The sequence below is a fragment of the Podarcis vaucheri genome (assembly GCF_965113315.1).
Source record: "Podarcis vaucheri genome assembly, chromosome: 3".
Classification (NCBI taxonomy): Eukaryota; Metazoa; Chordata; class Lepidosauria; order Squamata; family Lacertidae; genus Podarcis; species Podarcis vaucheri.
In genome coordinates, this window is record NC_138761.1 from 42,705,509 (window position 1) to 42,725,159 (window position 19,651).

General features: G+C 40.3%; 1 protein-coding gene across 3 annotated transcripts; it reads right to left on the reverse strand.

The window, feature by feature from the left end:
• Nucleotides 1-278: 278 nt before the first annotated feature.
• Nucleotides 279-19,576, reverse strand: FEZ2 (fasciculation and elongation protein zeta 2). 3 transcript variants are annotated; one of them, XM_082215084.1, is made up of 10 exons: nucleotides 19,071-19,576; nucleotides 16,995-17,103; nucleotides 16,065-16,181; nucleotides 15,563-15,707; nucleotides 14,242-14,510; nucleotides 11,256-11,336; nucleotides 7,189-7,264; nucleotides 4,088-4,153; nucleotides 1,653-1,681; nucleotides 279-1,200 (listed from the first exon to the last, which is right to left on the reverse strand). In XM_082215084.1, exons 1-9 carry the CDS (start codon nucleotides 19,559-19,561, stop codon nucleotides 1,671-1,673), a joined length of 1,365 nt encoding a protein of 454 aa, XP_082071210.1. In that variant the 5' UTR covers nucleotides 19,562-19,576; the 3' UTR covers nucleotides 279-1,200; nucleotides 1,653-1,670. The 3 variants fall into 3 exon arrangements, with proteins under 3 accessions (XP_082071210.1, XP_082071209.1, XP_082071211.1); XM_082215083.1 differs by lacking the exon at nucleotides 1,653-1,681; XM_082215085.1 differs by lacking the exons at nucleotides 1,653-1,681; nucleotides 11,256-11,336.
• Between the last annotated feature and the right edge of the window lie 75 nt (nucleotides 19,577-19,651).

The window sequence follows — 19,651 nt, forward strand, 5'->3', positions numbered from 1 at the left end:
CAGCAAGTTGCACAATCCTGAAGTGAATGCTTTTTTACAGCCAGTTTTTTAGCACATTCATCTTTTAAGCTATTGCTCTTTCCTGTCTGCAGTTTTAAGGATCGTTTGTAGCTGCTGAGACACTTGAAAACTTGGTGAGACTTTTATTTTGTTGTTATTGCCTAAGTCCCACCTTTGAGAGGAGTTAGTATGTTATGCACCGTAAGCAAGAGAAGTGCAGTGGGCAGACATTGTGCTGCGATACATAAATAAAATCAAATAACAACAGGACAACAGTGTCTTTTTAAAAATGTTCATTAATATACTGCAGCATATAAAATGTTATACTATGACCAAACATTTAACATGTGGACTAAAAAGCACAATAGCAGCAAGATATCCATATTCAACTACATTCATTTAAATAATTAAAATACTGAGCACAATATTAATGGGACAATAATTTGAAACAAATCAATCAGGAAGATTTCCCATGCAAGGCTGACTGTGGTCTTTCACATATCCCATTCATTTCCATGGGAATTGTGGAGAATAACTTCCTGGTGAATTGTAATCTCATTAAGCGAGCCAACCAGTAATGGAAAAATGATACCCTACCTCTTTTTACTTCTGTAGAGTGCTGAAAAATTGATGAGAATCGGTAAACAGTAACACTAAACACAACAATACTTTTTAACTCTTACATAAAAAAAAGTTCAGTGCTAGTTCCCATATCACTATTCTAGAGTCTCCAATGAAGAACTTCAGTCAAATTTTGCAGTGCAGGTTCAGCTTTTGAGCCATTTTACACATTTAATGCAATAACCTATTGCAGTTATTATTAAAGTTCTGTTTAATGTAATAGGTTTTTATTTACACTAAGGTTTCTTGTTCTTCCACAGACTCAGATTGTTGTGGAGGATAATTACATGCCATGTGTTTGTAAAAAATACTGTTTAAAAAGCCAAAACAATGCATGTGGATAAAACTGTACAGCATTTGTTCTCTGCTCAAATACATCACACGAGTGAAAAATAATAATGGATGAATTCTACATACTCTGGAGGACTCACTCCAGGATTCAAAAGTCCAAGCAGGCAATGAAAATAGTAAATACATGAGAGCACAGGGCCAAACTGAAAGGCTTTGAACAACCTTTGTCACAGGAATTAGCCTGGCTGCCTTTCACCAAACACAGCTCTCTTCATGTAGGGCACAAAACTGGAAAAGAATAAAGATATGCATATAGGTATTTTTGGATTGGCTCATCCCAAAACAGTGTCAGATATGAGCTAATAAAACTAGAATGTTGAGATCTCTATTCTAAAAGCGTTACCAAATTCACAGGAAGCAATTGCTATGCATAATGAATATGGACCTCATTCCCCATCACACAAACAAAACAAATCCATAAAGGAACACACACTACCATCAACTAATTACTTACAGAAATGAGTTAAATAGAAGGTCATGTCTTAGGTGACACAGAATATTTTTTTTTTTTTAAGTAATTGTACTGGATATCTAGCAGATCTCTGAGATACTCCATGCAGCAACAATGAAAGAACAACTCAGATGCCAAGTGTACTCTCTCCACTGACAGATTACAGTGGGAGTCAAGACATGTCCTTTACATATTCCTCATTCCTGCTTCAGAGCTAAAAGACACAAACCTCAGAGCAATCCAGCTTTCAAACCAATGCTAGCACAACACAAAAGCAAATGAAGAAGTAAGGTTTAAGGTTATCAAAAGAGGAAAAAGTACATATTTCTTTAGTATCATGAACATTTTGTGCTAATCTGAAAACAGTTTTTTATTAAGAAAATCTTTACCCTGCAGGTAATAAACTATAAAAGTAGTGTTAAAATCCCATTTTAATTCAAAAGGTTGGAAACAAAACCCCAAAGCTCCAAACCACACCAAATATATATATATTCTCTTTGATAGCGCACGAACGTTCTCGTGTGTCAAGTTCTTTTCCACCCTTAAGTCAACCTAATGAGATTCTTGGTCGAATCTGCAAAAGATACTCAACCAGGAAGGTGAACAATTTCTCCCTCTTGCAAATGTTCAACACATTTTACACAAAGCTTGACATGGGAGAAGAGGGGTGTAACCCTTTCCCTTCCCAACCCTGTTGCATGCCAGAGCTTTAAGCAATTTTCTTTGCTGTTCCTCTGCTGCTGCTTTTTGCCATTGGTTTTCATTCCACTGCCTACTTATTTAGGTTCAGGAACCTTTACGCCAGCAAGGGGTTAAAAGTATTTTTTGTATTCCATTTGATTAGCCTTAAGCATTGCATCGGGTGAAAAGTTTCTCTCTTCAAAATTCTGCTTTATTGGCAGCACCAGACTGCATGGGCAATTGGTTTAAGAAGGTATAAAAAGTTTCATTTCAGATGCCTGCAACAGGAGTTACTACTAGATATGAGAACTGTTTTTATATAGGTCTTTAGGTTATATTTTGTGCCTTACTAATGTGGGACATTGCTGGTTTGAAAGAAATATATTTGGTTAGAGTATTGTTTGGTTTGTTAGACATATTTGTACTGATATGCCACTCCAAGTAGAAAATCACAAGTAAAAGAAATATGATAATTGTTTCTAAAAAGTGTATGAGGAGATATTTTTTAACATTTTATATTTTTTATCCCCTATCCTATTTATGCTATTTGCATATCTGCAGTGCCCAATGAATTTTCCAAAGCCTAGAATAAACCTAATTTCTAGCACTCACACCTTGAATTCCAACAGGCACAAATACAAATCCTATACTCTTACTGCTACATTGAACTGACACAAAAGTATTTTGCAGCAGTATTGCACCAGGTATGTGAACAGCATTACATTGTTGTACAGTGGTACCTCGCAAGACGAATGCCTCGCAAGACAAAAGGGTTTTTTGAGCTGCTTCGCAAGACGATTTTCCCTATGGGCTTGCTTCGTAAGACGGAAACGTCTTGCAAGTTTGTTTCCTTTTTCTTAACACCATTAATACAGCTGCGACTTGACTTCGAGGAGCAACTCATAGCACGCGGTGTGGTAGCCTTTTTTGAGGTTTTTGAAGACTTTGGTGATTTTTGAAGCTTTTCCAAAACTTTTCCGACACCGTGCTTCGCAAGACGAAAAAAACTGCAAGACGACAAAACTCGCGGAACGAATTAATTTCGTCTTGCGAGGCACCACTGTACTTGCTGTTTTTCGACAAGTAAAATGATAAAGACAAAATGGATTTTCTAAAAACCAACTTAATGGATTGTTGTTTTTTATTCAGCTGCAAGTTATCACCCTAACCTTTGAAATCCTTTTCTAAAAAATCCTCATACTATGGAAAGATTTCTTTACAGTCGACTCATAACTTGCACACATTTAACTTGTGTGATTGCCGCTTTATGTGCTTGGTGGCCAGCCCCACACACAAATTAATACCATCACACAAATTAAACACACACAAGGTGGAGAGTTTAAAATACCCCTTTGAAACACTGCACAGGTAGAACAGAACACTGCTTTTCTCACAGCTTCTATAAGAATACCAGGTAAACAGTTAATGAGGAATATGTAATAATTCTCTAGAACCTCAAACATTGCATGGGTCTCATTAAGACATGAGCAACATAGCTTTTAGTGCTGGCATATTTCATGAGAGCAGCTTTTCCATGTGGCAAGTTGTTTACAACCCCTATAAAATACTGGTGTGAGGAAGCGTTGCCCTTTGAACCATATCCAAAGCACAGACAAATGACTTTTAAGTCTCTGCACCCAATGTTTAATCTCCACATCCCAGAGCTCTCCCCATCTATGTGTCTTCACCTACTCCATTCGTGAAGCCAGCAGAATGTTTTGATTTATTTACTATTTCAAATTCATAACTCACACCCTTCCTCTCCAAAGGGACCCCAGGGCAGCTCACAATAATTATATTACATAAAACATGTTTTAAAAACACTGTAACATACTGCAGACCGCAGTTAAAACTAGTAGTGAAATGGCTTTATAAAATTATTGGCCAAAAGCCTGAATGGATAAAAGCCTTGAAATGTAGAAATATTTCATACTCTCAAAATTAACATATATTTTTTTTAAAAAAGATGCAAGACTAGCTCACCCTTCAAAATGTAGTCTGTTAATAAGCTTGGCACTTTCTCACTGTCTTCTTTCATGGCATGAAGAACTGTAAAATGTGGAGAAGATGATCAGTGGAAGAAGCATCAACTTAGTCAATATAAACATGGCATTTAGAGCAGTTCTTCCCAAACCCTTTTCACACAAACTACTGGAAAATTGCCGAGGGTCTTGGCAGACCATTTAATGATTTTTCTGCCTGTTGTAATGCACTGTGCTAGATAAGGTGATTTTAACTGTATTTTTACAGGCATGTCGTCGACTACCTAAAAGAAGTGCACTGACAACTGTTTAGAAACCCCTCATTAGAGCAACTGTATTGAAGGTTATTGTGCACATTATTTCGCCCCCCTACTTTCATCCAAGTCAACCATGGATAAGAATATTAAACAACCATATCTTTAATCAAATGTATGTCTCCCCAACAAAGTGGACTGTTCTATTAATCTGTAATAATAGGGTTCATTTTCCATGATAGCACTACTTGCCTGGGCACCCCACAAATGTCCCCCAAGTTCTCATGCTACAAGGGCAGGGGTGCCCAGCTGCAATATTGGAAGCTAGAGTCTTTAGCGTTGCACTCCATGGTCAGCAAGTGGTAGATAGCTCACTTCATGGCTGCTTTGTCCTCAAGGCACCCAAATAATTATTTCTTAAGTGCATTCAAAGCAACCCCTTCCCACAACAGGCCTAGAAACCAACAGATGCTGGTAATTTGGTAAACTGGCCACTTGTACCAACCTGCCAAGTGGCAAGGATAATTTTACTATTTCCCTTTTGAATCAATATATGTGAATCAATGTTCAATGCCATATCTGGATTTTCTGCTGGAGAGGGAGAGATGAGAATCTACCCTAGAAGAAAAGCTATCTAAATGGAACTTTATGGACATGGGACACGTTTTCGCTTTACTAAAATATAAAATTCAATGTGTTGAGATCAAACACAACCTTTTGTCAGTTTCTAGAAGCTTCACTTGAAAAACAAACAAACAGATTAATACCTGTAATTAATCCTTTAGTGCCTTCATAAAAGAATAAGAAGGATTTATATGTGGTGCTAAAAAGATGGTTCCTAAGATCCTTCTACAAAAGTAGCCATTATCCGCTTTGGTTGCTCAAACCACCACTTACTTTTTAAGAAAGAACTCTTGGAATGTAAAAGGCATTCATGCCTACAGGGTTTTAATTCATGCCTATGGAACACTGAACCCACTGCAAATGCAGTAAGAACTTGGGTAGGCAAGTGCCTCCAATTTCCAAGAAGGCAAGCTGCAATTGGGAAGCTGCTCGAAGAGTCAGAAGCATTTGTGTGGTGTGATGAATGCAAAAATGTGTTTAAGAATTTGGAAGATAAAAAAAAAAACTTGGTTAAGACATAAACCTTTGAAAGTGTTTTTGAATGAATTCCAAAACTTTAAACATAATATAGCATTCTGAATTTAAGCACAGTTACTCTGTTAAAGCATTCTATACAATCTACAGTGGTACTTCGGGTTACATACACTTCAGGTTACAGACTCAGAAATAGTACCTCGGGTTAATAACTTTGCTTCAGGATGAGAACAGAAATCGCGCGGTGGCGGCATGGTGCGGCAGCAGCGGGAGGCCCTGTTAGCCAAAGTGGTGCTTCAGGTTAAGAACAGTTTCAGGTTAAGAACGGACATCCGGAATAAATTAAGTACGTAACCAGAGGTACCACTGTATTCAGACTGTCCAATAATGGCAAAAAGCCTGCTGTTTACAGTATGTGGACTATTTACAAATAGGGACACCGATTCTTTGATAATGCAAATTGCCGCTAATGAATTTCTAAAAAGGTGGCTTTCTTAAATTGTATACAAAAATGTACAGGGAACAAAAATTTCTCTTGTGGGAAGTTTACAACTCAAGTGTTGGCATCAGCCAGCCTCTCTGATTTCTTTTTTTTAAACCAATCATTATATACCGTATTTTTTGCTCTATAAGACTCACTTTTTCCCTCCTAAAAAGTAAGGGGAAATGTGTGTGCGTCTTATGGAGCGAATGCAGGCTGCGCAGCTATCCCAGAAGCCGGAACAGCAAGAGGGATTGCTGCTTTCACTGCACAGCGATCCCTCTTGCTGTTCTGGCTTCTGAGATTCATAATATTTTTTTTCTTGTTTTCCTCCTCCAAAAATAGGTGCATCTTGTGGTCTGGTGCGTCTTATAGAGCGAAAAATACGGTAATTAAAAGTTCACTAGACAGAGGAGTCAAATAATGGGCAACTTTTATGAAGAACACACCCCAACCTCCTTAATATTTAAGAGTAAATATGTAGAATTATACTTGATTGTAGCACATTTACTGTTTTGTTCTGAAATATTTGTATATCAACAGCTGAGAGTCTAGTGCTCAAAATAAATGTTTTGAGGCCTGTCACACAGTGCTAGCAGGGAGAGTCAGGAAGTCTGTTACTGAGTCAAGAATCAAGTTGCAGCTAGTCAGTGGAAAACAATACCGTTAACTCTTTAGACAGTGCTTCCTCTGAAATGTTTATGAATGGAGAAAGGGATAGTTCTTCATTAATATGGCTGTGACTCTTGCCAAGTACTTGATACGGAAAAACAATCTGGAAAAGAAATGTTTCAGGAGAATTGGACAACTATTTGCTTGGAAGTTACTGCTACCTTGGATGCAGACAGCGAACCTGAAGAAATTTGGCTAATCGTATTATGTACCTGAACTTCCTGGCTGATTAAAGATAAACAGTAGAAGTTAGTTCTACCAGCTTCAGAATATTAATGCATATCTGAGCTGGGGAATAACACTGATTTCACCAAAAGATGTAGGAAGGGTACAACCTTTTAAGACTTCATTTGATCTCTCTGCCGTGGGGCAGTTAATGGCCTCTCTGGATAACATGAACAAGCATATGGCCGCTGATCAACTCCAAGCATTTTTTAGTTATTTCTGAGTTTAGAACATAAAATGCTTGCTTGGCCTTCTAATGCAATTTTCCTCCAATGATACACTGGGAGATGTGCAACACCACTGACTCTTCCGGACACCTGAGAAAATAATCTAGAATTTGACTTTTGAAAGTAGTCACTGTTATATACTTACTTTTTGTTAATGTTTGGAGATCTTCAACTGATGGAGGTCCACTTTTCTTCTCATAAGGAATAACTGTTGTCAGGTACTGCCAAATGAATGCAAGGATTACTAAATAGCATCAGTGATTCTGGGCACAACTTCCAGTTTACAGTCATACGATAAATATATCTCATTATGTACCAACCAGATCTGTTAAATTCTATCTAAACACACTGAAGCCAATTCAAATATATTCTAGAAAGCAACAAAATGATGTGTGTTAATACAGTGTGTCAAAATTGATCTTAAATTCCAGAATACTGTTTACAAGGTAGTATCCAAGGGTGTCCATTCCTTTACTGATGGAAAGAATCTGTTTGCAGAATGAGGACAGAAACCATTTCTGGTGATTCCGCAAAGCAGATTTGATGCAGACAAAATGCTGAAAATTGTTTCGCTCTTTCATTCTTCTGACGGATTCCTTATGCCAATGGGACACTGTTGGATACGACACATTGTAGTTAGCCAAACTCTTCCTTTTAGAGATTTTCTGTACTGTAAGGAAGTTATAACGGGATAGTACACACAACATTTTATTTTTGCATTTGATAACCTGGATAACCAAATGTAAACCCACAGATCATTTAAATGCCAATAATAAAGAATAGTTACTATATTTGTTCAGGAATTGTCTGCTCAATTTTTTCATCATGGATATACATATGTAAGTGTGTGCGTGTGAGTGTTGGGAGGTGACTCCATGGAATGACTTGCTGCATGAATTGTGAAATGAGTCAGTGTAACCAACTGACCAGCATCTGGACCAAGGAACACACCCAAATATATTTGGATGAGTGAAATCGCATTCTGGCAGGCCCAGCTCCCCCAGCTGCTGCTAGGAAAGGTTGTGTACTAGCTTCCCCTATGCACTTGCATGCAGGCTTACTCAGTGGCAGTGGCAATGTAACAGTCCAGGGAGCTGAGCTGCCCAACTGTACTGAACAACCCTTATTTGCTTTCACTTTGTGGACATACCCCATTTTGCTTGGAAAGGCATCTCTGAAGCTAAATATTCTTTTCCACTGCAGCTGCTTTGTGCTGCTGAAGAAGCAAGGTGCTTTAAATCAGCATTCTGTCTCTAGTTCTTCAGCATTTTTCCTTTGGTGGCATGTTTTATTATTGCCACACAGAAGTGTGTAGTAGTAATAATTGTAATGGAAAATAGTAGCAGTAGTAGTAATATTTTATGGCAGACACCTGCCCACTACTCAAGTCTTTCCAATTATGTATTTCAACTTTAAACACGGTTGTTCCCAATACATGGGCTTACATTATCCACATCTGAATTTAGTTCAAATTGGTTTGAATAAATATACAGATTTCAGAAAACTGAACGTGTTTCTTTTGAAGCTTTTACTGGCAATATTTTTTGGCTCCATAATTTCAAATTTGGCATTCATTGGGGTTTTTTTTGTAGATCTCAAACCCAAAACTGAACTCTTGGGGATTTCTGAAATAAAGAAGCCCTCCTTGCCAATAGGTCACAAGGCAAATGCAGAGCTGTACCCATGCAAATAACATTTTAAAACTCTTTCAACCATTGAAACCAATTGACTTGTTAACCTATGGCAACATACGCAGAGTATCCCCCCCATGGTAAGAATAAATAGCATAACCCTATACAAGTTTATTCACAGAATCACAGCACGAGGGTCATCTAGCCCAACCCCCTGCAATGCAGGACTCTTTTGCCCAATGTGGGGCTCAAACCCATAACTCTGAGATTAAGAGTCTCATGCTCTACTGACTGAGCTATATGAAAGTCCTGTTATGTTCAACCACTTATTCCCCTGTAAGTGTGTTCAGGACTGCAGGCTAAATGACTGAGAAGCTGCTGCCTGAGGCAGAATACCTTAGTATGAAAAGAAGCATTATGCATTTTAAAATTCCAGAAAAAGAAATATGCATGTTAGCATCTCTGTAGTTGGGATAGAGCTATCAAACTAGTAAAATGCCTATTTTGCAAACTACAGAAGTGGTGTCAAATTAATGTACATAGTACACATACCTTATGATGAGCTTCTAAAACAATGTTGAAGGTTCTGACAGCAAACAATATTGGAGACCCCAAACCGTGCTCAGCAAATGTCACACAGCCCCTCCTTTCAAAACTCTGCCCACACCAAAAGTTGATACAAACTTTGCTCCAGTTCAGAGACTGATAAGTAGTACATGGGCTTTTGCAGCCACAGAGTTCTCTGCCAATAAGTTGGGCATTTATTTCAACAGAAGGGCTTAATTTGCAAGCACCAAGTTGAACAGAGATCTAGGCATCTGCAGGAGCTCAGTGTGCAAACGGATTGTATTCGTCTAGTAAAAGGACTACCATGGAAGCACTGGCAGGGACTGCTTGGAATGGGCTCCACTGGGGACACTGACAACATACACAGCAGTCCAAAAGACCCCAGCTCATTCATTTTAGCTCCATGGCCGCCTTCTGGACTTAGATTGCAAACCACTCTAACCAACTGAGCTATCCAGGCTGACCCAATAGAATTATAGTTGGAAGGGCCTCTGAGGGCCATCCAGCTCAGTTGATTAAAGTGTGGTGGATAACAAGGTTGTGGGTTCGATCCCTGCAAGGGACAGCTGTGTGCTCAGACATTGCAGGGGTTGGACTAGATGATCCTCAGCTTCCCTTCCAGCTCTATGATTCTATGCAGCTGTCCCATCCAGGGATTGAACCTTCAACCTTGTTTTTATCACTGCTCTTCTACCTTCCATATTCTTTAGGGACCCGGGATTTAAAGAGTTCTCAACCCTAATGTTCCCAGCCTCTCTTCAGGACTCTCCAAGATGAGGGCTGGTCAAAATTAGATTTTAACCTCTCCAAATCCTATTAGCATAAACTTTGGCGTGAGTAGTGACAAGTGGTGCTAACTGCAAAGAGAAGCTGTCCAATGATTTTAATATTGTTAAAAAGATAACCACAGACTATGAAATGCATACATAGGAAGTTACCTTGTCTTATACCATCTGTCTCAGAATTGTTTTTTCTACCTTTATTTAAAGCCTGTACAAATATAGAAGTACATGCTCTATCTGAGATTTTTAAAATGAGAGTGTGTTTAGTAAAAAAAAAATGTGTGTCTTGTCTTTTAAGCAATTTGATCCTCATGAAAATTTGCATAGCAGCACTAGCTGTGGGTCTGATCTAAAACAAATACGCCTGATCATAAAAGCCAGCCAAAATCACATACACACCTAGTCATTTGTGTCAATACTATACAGCGACAGTTTCTGATCACTACTCTATATACACACTTCTTCAATAGAACTACATAACTGTAGAGTTAGAAGGTACCCCTAGGGTCATCTAGTCCACCCTCATTATTGTAAGGTTGAATAGACATACCTTTTCAATACTATAATACAGTCTAGCAATCTGACATTGGGATATAAATAAATAAGTAATAATAATAATAATAATAATAATTATAATTATAATAAATTGTTTGGAGAAAAAAAGTATTTATGGCATTTAATATCCCTTTGGATTGTGGATTACACATATATTTGCTTAAAATGAAATAAAAAAATGTCCAAGGAAACATGTGATGTTTTAGAATCCACAATAAAGAGGCTTTAAACATATTGGAAGTTGCTAGACTTATTTACCATATACTATTTTCGTGCATTTCTTTCTTCTTGTGCTGAAGTATTTAAGCTGACATGACCTTCTACTGCTGATTTCTTATGCATGCAGTTCATTCCAAGTATGTATTATGCTGATGCCTATATTTTATTTTCAGAGGTTAAATGAACCCTAGAGGGAAATTGTTCATTTGCTGCAATTTTTCTGTGCATATCAAGGCTTGTCTGCTCTTTAACTACCGAGGAAAGAAAACCTTTGCAAACAAATCATAGCCTTGAAGGCAGAGAAGACACGAGTAAGCATGCTAATATCCCCTCCCCCTCCGGTGATCACTTGTAGTCTGAAAATGCTACCGCTGCCAGCTTTTTAAGGCCTTGATTTATATAAAGACAGAAAGGATAGCACAAGGAAAAAAACAAAGCGTCAGAGGATAGCCCAGCACCTGTTTTTCTCCACCCGAGTTTCCAAACGTTTGACGGAAGCCATTCTGAATAACATTTGAGATCCCTTCCATGCTGAACCGCTATAGGGAGCAAGAACATGGCAGGAGGGAAAAGGGAAGGGAGAACAGAAAAATTTAAAAGCTATTAGTTAGGATTTACTAAAGATGCAAGCAAGGTAAATGACAGAGACAAGCTGTTAGGAATGAATAAATGCAACTGCAGTTTAAGCGGAGAAAAACTTACTTTTTCAACATTTAGTTCTTTAGCAAAAGAAAACTATAGAATTTAGAAATAGGACCATCAGTACAATTTTATAAACACAGGCCTGATACCAAAGTGTTTTCTACATGAATTATGTGAGATGCTAAATGTCATAAAACAGACTTGTTTGCAAGCCACAGCCTAAAGCTTCAGACGCCTGATGTTTGCCCACCTGTCAAACTAACCTGTGGAGGGTTCACTACTTCTGGATCCGACCCTCTGGCTGGATCCAGTTCCTCACCCTTGCTATAGTAGCTAGTCTTTTACTTTATTCACACCAACCATTAAATTAATATGCAACATGTAGAATAAAGAAGAACACCTAAAACCTAAGATATAAAAAACCTTATACTTAGTTGTTCCAAAGGGTATGTCACACATAAAAACAAGTCCCACTGGTAAGTCACCTTCTTGACTGGATCCTTTGCATTTAAAAGGATGCTGTGTGTATAGCACATGTGAATGTACATGGGGAGATTGGTACTGGGTAAGGTCTGCATGTGTATCCCCTAACATGGTTTGATGACAGTGGCAGTCACAGGTATGTATTCTACCTTTCTCTGTTCTGATCTCCCCACTGACACAAAAAAGTAATTAAAGATTACAACATGAATAAAACCAACCATCTGCTTTGACTGTAAGGCGTTATTCTCACGTATCCCAAAAATGTGCAGGTGCACAAGGACCATTGATTTTGGTTAACACATCAGCTTAGTTTCTATTTTACGACCCACAGGTGGGGAATCTCAGGCTTGGGGGCCAAACGCAGTCCTCCAGGTCTCTCTGTTTGGCACCTGGCACTTTCCCTAGGCCACACCACTCATTGGCCCTGCTTTGCACCCCATGTGTTTTTTGCCTGGCTGAAATGTGCACTTGAGCACTGATAATACCTCCTGCTTGTCCTAATGGAGGATAGGGAGGGGTATGCAAATGTGATTAAAAACTACCTTTCTATACAAATATAACATTTATATTAATAGTTTCACCTCCAGCTCCACCCTCTAATGGAATGTGGCCCTCAGGCTGAAAAAGTCCCCCCCCCCCGTTCCAAACCCAATTGTTTTGTATACCAGATGTTCTCCATCTCGTACAGCATTTTTAGTTCCAGCATCTTTTGCAGAGACTGCAGCTGGAAATCCTGCTAATGCAAAGAGCACCCCTCTCAAAACTACTCTTGCCTTGGCTGAGGAGGGGAGCAGAAAGAGGAGTTGCATACCAACAAACCTTTTTCCTACAAAGAGCATATAAAGAGGTTGCAAAAGGGAGAGGAGCATTTAGGGGCAGCTCCCGGCTGTCCTCCTGCATCTCTTCAAGCCCCTCTCAAAGATAAGCAGGCCACAAGGCCCTGCGCAATGCCAGAACCTCTCTCATCCTTTGTACCACTTGCGATTAGGGCCACTTTTTGAACCTGGATACTGTACTCAAGTAAAAAGACATGCAGATTGCATCACACATAAATGGTACACATGATACATGTGAACAAAGGTAGCGAAAAAGACTGTGCCTCGGACGCATCACTAGGGTTCAACTAGAAACTCCTTGATGCTCTAGCACATGATGTTTGAGCATCTGTATACTTCTCTCTGGAGCAGACTGACCTTTAAAATGACAGTCACTTATGGTACATGTTCCTATTACTCCTAAAATTAACAAAGCTTATGACTAACCAATCTCCTGGCCAATGCAGAGCCTATTAATGCTGTTATTTATGCATTTACTATTAAAAATGCTCTATCCTTTTTATGGCACTATTATTTATACATGAAGTCCTTCATAAATATCTTTCATTAAGCACTTACTCCCTAGCTTTTAAATTTTTTTTAATGAAGGTATAATGCCTTGAGGCAAAGCTTACTTGACACTATAGCACAATCCTACTAAGCACAGATCTTACGAAAATCTGTGGCAGGATCTTTCTGGTCCCCCAAAGTCCCTGACATTAAGAGGATGCGCTGTATGTGGTAAGTACTCCCGCATCTTTAAGTCGTAGTGTACCTGGAAAAGGGTTTTGAGGGGCCTCTACATGCTGATGACAACACTGGCAAAATAACGTGTGATCCCTGAGCAACTGGAGGAGGCAGAGGCTTGAGCAGGACATAGAAGACATAAAGAATTGAGAAAAAAGAATGCTAATGAAAGGAGATGGGGCATGTGGAAAACTTTGTATGACAAAGGGTATGTATGCTATTGCAATGACAGTTACTGAAATCTGTCCAACAGTTCTGCATCCTTATGCACAACTTCACTTCTATTCCATTTCTGTAATCACTCTAATGAAAAATTACTACCAAGACCCTTGTACTTCAGATTTCTAGATTTTAGACTGAAAGGTTTCCATCATTTTCTGAATTTCCAGGGCAGTATCATTCCTCTTTACTCCTTACAAGTTGCTCAAGCAAGTAAAACAAAGCATGTACAGTACGCATTCCCTAAAACACAGTAAGTGCAGTGTTTGTCCATAAGGAGTACAACTTCTCAAAGTATTTGACTAAATTGTACTATTGCAAGGATTAGCACTATGTTGAATAGAGCCCACTGTAAATGTATAATGAAGTCATAGTTGCTAATCAGAAGCTATGAGATTCCCCAATAATGGCAACCAGAAAGACAGGAGCTGTATATACTTTAAGAAGTAAGACGTAGATAGAAAGAAAGAAAGTGATCAACTAGAGTTAAAATTCTAATTTGGTTTATATCTACAGACACAAAGGACAGTGTTCTTACTGTTCCAGGCATATGACTCCTCTCTTGCTTGCCATTCTGAGGACTGCCATTTTTCAGTTTCTTTTTCTTCTTTGCCATTTCCTTCTGTTCTCTTTGTTTGTTTTGTACTTCAATAAGGACAGAGATGAAGCTGTTCTTTACTTCCTTCTCAAATTCCAGCTCATCTCGTCGTGCCAACTGCTGTACTAGCTCCTCAGAGTAGTCCTTGATGGCTGTCTCAATCTCTTCTAACAGATCATTTAATTCTGTCGCAGATAGATTTTTCACACCTGTTTTCCAAACAGAACAAAAAATTAGGTTGCGTATAATAATGCATACATATCAAAAGCACCATAAATCCAATACTTTGTTCATAACAAATGCACCCAAAGAGCAACAGCTGCCAAATCTATGAACTTATGATGAAACACTGTTCTGCAACTGCAGCTCACTTCACATGTGATGGTGCATATCACCTTCCAAGTGTTGTTGGACTACTTGCATCATCCCTGACTATTGACCAGAAGAATTGAAATGCTATTTTCAAGAGGTGTCACCAGTTTTAAGGACAATGTGTACATCTGTCCTACTCAACAGCTGCTTATAGGAGGAGAAAGCCTCCTATCAGGATGGGGCAGAAAAACGTTTAGTTATCCTGGATAACTAAAATTCCTCAAGACTGCATTTCTCCAGAGAACTGTATCACCGAATATAGTCTGCTTCCACTTCCACTTGGCCTTATCTGTGGACAACATTACAGCAAAACTACCAAGAGAATGATAGGCAAACATCATAAATTGAAACATGGTAAATCAGGTGTTCATCATTCTATACTGGAAAATACTTGGGGGGGGGGATATCACTTTTGGGTATATGAGGCAAACTTCTGTATGTTCCACAAACCGGTATTTGCTTTTAAAAGTTTTCTTACAATATTTATTATATCCAGATGGAGATCAGTGCCATGCAGGCATTAGCCTTTACAGACAAAACCTTGTTATGTGAAGATGACATTGCAGTACACTGGAGCATAAAGGTCTTCAGAAGAATCCCAGCTCATTGCAAACTATTCCATAATCAGGCAAGTTCCAAAAAAAGCAAAAAGAATCCTGGCAAAATGCAGGAAAGTGTTCTGGAAAATGTTTTATTTTGACAGATCAGAAACAACTCCTTGGGCTTCATATGACTTACTGTTCTGACCTCTTCAGACAAATCATCCAATCAAGGCATCTAATGAAAATCATGCCTAACTGTGTGTATAGAAGTGAAATGCTCTTTCAAACATTGAACAGTTTGTAAGAAGAGGAAATCAAATGCAAAATACAGCAGAAGGATTCCTTACGTTCTTCATAATTGTGGTTTGTACTAGATCTCTTAAGCGTTTGAATTTCCTGGGACAGTAAGGACAGGCGGTCTGACTGGGTTGGTGTTTCTTCATCATCTGGATCTGGAGATTCCTGCATCATTTCCTCTATTTCTTCAATCACCTTTCAAAGTAAACACACAAACACAGAGTTATGGAAAATCAAAGACACAATGTAACATTCAGGGCTGATTTTTAAAACTTAACGATAACTTTCTAAGCATTTTCCTTCAATAGAAGATATTGTCATATGAGGCAAACCTTCTCCTGATATTTCATTTGTGTCTTTTTATGAGAAGGAAGCATACCTGTAAATCCAAACAAAATTACAATATGATAGCAAAGGCTGGACTTTGGGTTACATTCCTGCATTCCTATAGTTTGTCTCCAAGTGTATTTAGTATTTCTTCCATTAGAGAGATAAGAAGCTTAATAACAAGGTGCTGTTATCAAAGCTGCATGGGTGCTTTCCGTTCTTTACCTGCTCAGCTGTGAAGAGCGGTTCTTCATTGATGCAGGAAACTATAATAGAATGCATGTCTAGTTGCTCTCTCAACTCTTCATCATCTGATAAGTCAAGGTTCATGTTGTCATTAACCTAAATAACAAAAAGAAGAGTAAGAAAGTTATTAAAAGCATCAAAACATTATGTGCCAAATCCCAACTATTGTTTTTGGATCCTAAATCCTTCCAAGAAATATGTAATCATTTTAAACCAAAGGCAATCCTAAACCCACTGACCTCAGAGCCCCACAACTCCATGGAACTTACTTTTCAGTAAACATGCATAGGATTGCACTGCTAAGCAGTGGAAACAAAACAACTAGGTCAGAACTTTAGCCCAAAATTAGAGGCAAAATTGCTTTTAGCTGTAACCAAAGAAGTCATTTTCTGATTTGGATATACACTAAATAAGGTATGGTTTATGTGCATGGGTACATACACGGTTCAGTATTTTAATATGTTGTAAGTCGCTTTAAGATTTTTCAGAAAAGCGATGAACAAATATAAACAGGCAGCCACTAACTTAAATAGAACTTACATAACATTGCATAAAAGTCTGCACGCAACTGCAACTATAAGAGTGAAAGGAATGTTAAATATTATTACTTTAATTTATTACCCACTGTTCATCCACAGTCACAAAAAATAGGGTGGGTGCTGAAAATACACAACTCAAGTGTCAAAAGGCCAAGGCAAAGAGGTAAATACGTCAACTCTCATTTCTAATCATAGAAATTTGGCAGATATATTTTTTAAGAGGTAGCCTCAAGATGGAAACAGAATGTTGAGAATTTTATGTCGAAAGTTCCTTCATTTGACAAATGATGCAACAACATTGTGGTTATGTGCCACAGCATCAAGCATTCGAGAGAAAGCTGTTCAGAAAGTATTGCAGGTGTGTACTTACTCCCTTTTCAGAAAGATTCAGTGTTGGCAAATGCAGTGCTCTGGTGTGTGAAGACTTCCAGTCAACTGGCATTACATTACCATAATTATCTGTCAGAGCATTCCAAATCCTGAGGGGGGGGGGGGAATAAATTATATTTTAGCCTTCAAGCTATACAGCAACTACTATATTAAATCTGACAAATAAACTGAGCAACACTGTAGTTTTAAAAATGCATTAACCAGGTGAATCCCACAGTGGTTCCAAAATCAAACATTTTGGAACTACATACATAACAATAAAAATGAATCTCTCAACTAAGATGGGATGGCCCTAATCCATCCTTCCTTGTGTGCAATAAGCTATGCCCCAGATGGTAATACTCATTCCTACCCTCTGCCCTTAGGTAAATAAAAAGCTATATCCAGCCAGTTCAATGGGACCCAGAAGGCAATCCCCTTCATGATGCACATTTGTAATGCCTATGTGTCCATGGAAGTATACTTGCTTCTGCATGTGGATTTGCCTTGCTGGGATGGAGTGAATACTTTTAAGGTAATAACATACTGGGGGGGGGGGAGTATTTGATCCCCTGCTAAATTTGCCAGTTTGCCTCCTGATGAAGAAATGGCCAGTCCATAATTTTAATGGTAGGTTTATTGTAGCTGTGAGAGACAGAAGAAGAAGAACAGGAAAACCCCCAGAAACCCAGAAGACAAAAGTCAGAGATTGGTGTGCATTATAATGAGTGAAATAAGTATTTGATCCCCTATCAACCAGCTAGATGTCAGGCTACCTGGTATCTTCACTGTATTTCTTCGTCAGAGGGCAAACGGGTAAATTTAGCAGGGGATCAAATAGTTCCCCCCCCCTCACTGTGGATATGTGAATAACAGCAGCAATTAGCTTTGCATGCACAGAGGCAAGAATCTAACAATTGCCTTGCTCGGTTAGACTGTATCTAGTCCAGTACTCTTCTCTGTAACAGTGGTCAAATCATATTTCTCTGGGAAGCTCACCAGCAAGTCAGCAACACAAATAGCTGACATGTTTTTTGTCTCTAGTAACTGGACTGTGTTGTCTGGGTTCACAGGGCTCTGAAGAATATTCCTCAAAGGCTTATTGCTTTTGGGGCAACCCAGAGAATATATGTTTATAAACATAGAATCTAATCTGAGAGGATTAACTGTATTGGAGAACAAATCAGAGCAGATGACAAACTTGTGCTTGCTAAGAAGCAAACAACATAAAAGGACGAAGTCAAAGTTCCACAGACTTTAAAGAGAAACCTCTAGTGAGCAAGAGGTTTTAAGAACACTGACAAGCTGGTTCTCAAATATTATGGTTTAGAAGCAACAAATCATGTCTGTGTATGGAAGCTTCCCATGCCTGAGGCTGCAATCTTTTAACCAGGAATAAGCCCAATTGAATGCAGCGAGTAAAGGTGCAGAACCAACACGTCTGGACGGTTTTGTAAAAGGCCTCTCCTTAAATAAATCAAAGGGCAGTTTTCTGCGCACAGATAATTCTCCTTTCACCAGACAGAGAAGTCCCCGCTCTAAGCCGGTTCTGGGGGACTAGAAAAAAGCTTGCCCGCGTGGCCGAGTCCTGACGTACTAATGAAGCTTCATAGAATGGCAGAGTTGGAAGGGACCCCCGCGGGTCATCTAGTCCAACCCTTGGCAGGCGCAAGCTGGCACGATACCTACAGGAAACAGCTCTGAGCTTCCGAGGAACCCCCCCCCCCTCACAAGCAAAAGGCCGAGCTCGCCGAACGCCGCCCAAGCAACCCTAGTGTTGCAATCCGACGTCTTCCTCAAGGGCCTCGGGAACCGCGCAGTGCTGGGGAATGCAGAGGGCGGCGCAGCTCGCTCCCGCCTCCTCGAGGGGGCGATTCTGCGCTCCCAGCAGCCCCTTCATCCCCAACCGCCAGCTCTTCGCCGGGAGAAGCCTCTCAGGCCCTACGCTCCCCCAGGGCGTTAATATTTGCCCCCCCCCCAAAACTATGCACCCCGTCCCGAAAAGGCCACACCGGCCTCGGGGGGGGGGGCGTCACGCACACACACCCCCGGAAGGGTCCCCGGCCCGGCCACTCACTCGTCTTCGTGCAGCGCGCTCTGGTCGCTGAGAGGCCGCGGCGGGACCCGCGCTTCCCCTTCGGCGCAGCTCGGCGGCGGCGGCGGCGCCTGGAAGCAGAGCGGCAACTGGGCCGCCAGGTCGTTGCCTCCTCCGCCGCCGCCCCAAGAGCCGCCTTCCCGACACGCCGCCGGGGCCTCCGGGCAGCCGCTCTCCTCGGCCGGGGGCTGGAAGCCCGAGAAGTCCTGCCAGTCCCCAGCAGGGTCCCGTTGCGAGGCCGCCGCCGCCGCCATGGCCGACGACGCAGCGACTGAGAGGAGAGAGGCCGGCCGGGCCCGGCCTGCGCGTGCTCGCCGCCTCGCCTCCGCCCCGGCGCTCCGCAGCGCGCGCTCCCGGTTTGCCCGGGCGGAGGGGCGCCCCGTTAAGGAGGGAGGCCGCCCATCGCTCGCACCGAAACCGAGATCTTGGCCTCTTGGTTTGGGAAGCTTCGCAATCGGAAGCCAGGCCCGCATTCTTGAGCGGGGCTTTGCTCCCTCAGTTTATCCACTCTCCTCTAGAATTTGCAGCCTCTTGGAATTTAAGAGCTAGCCAAGTGCCGTAGT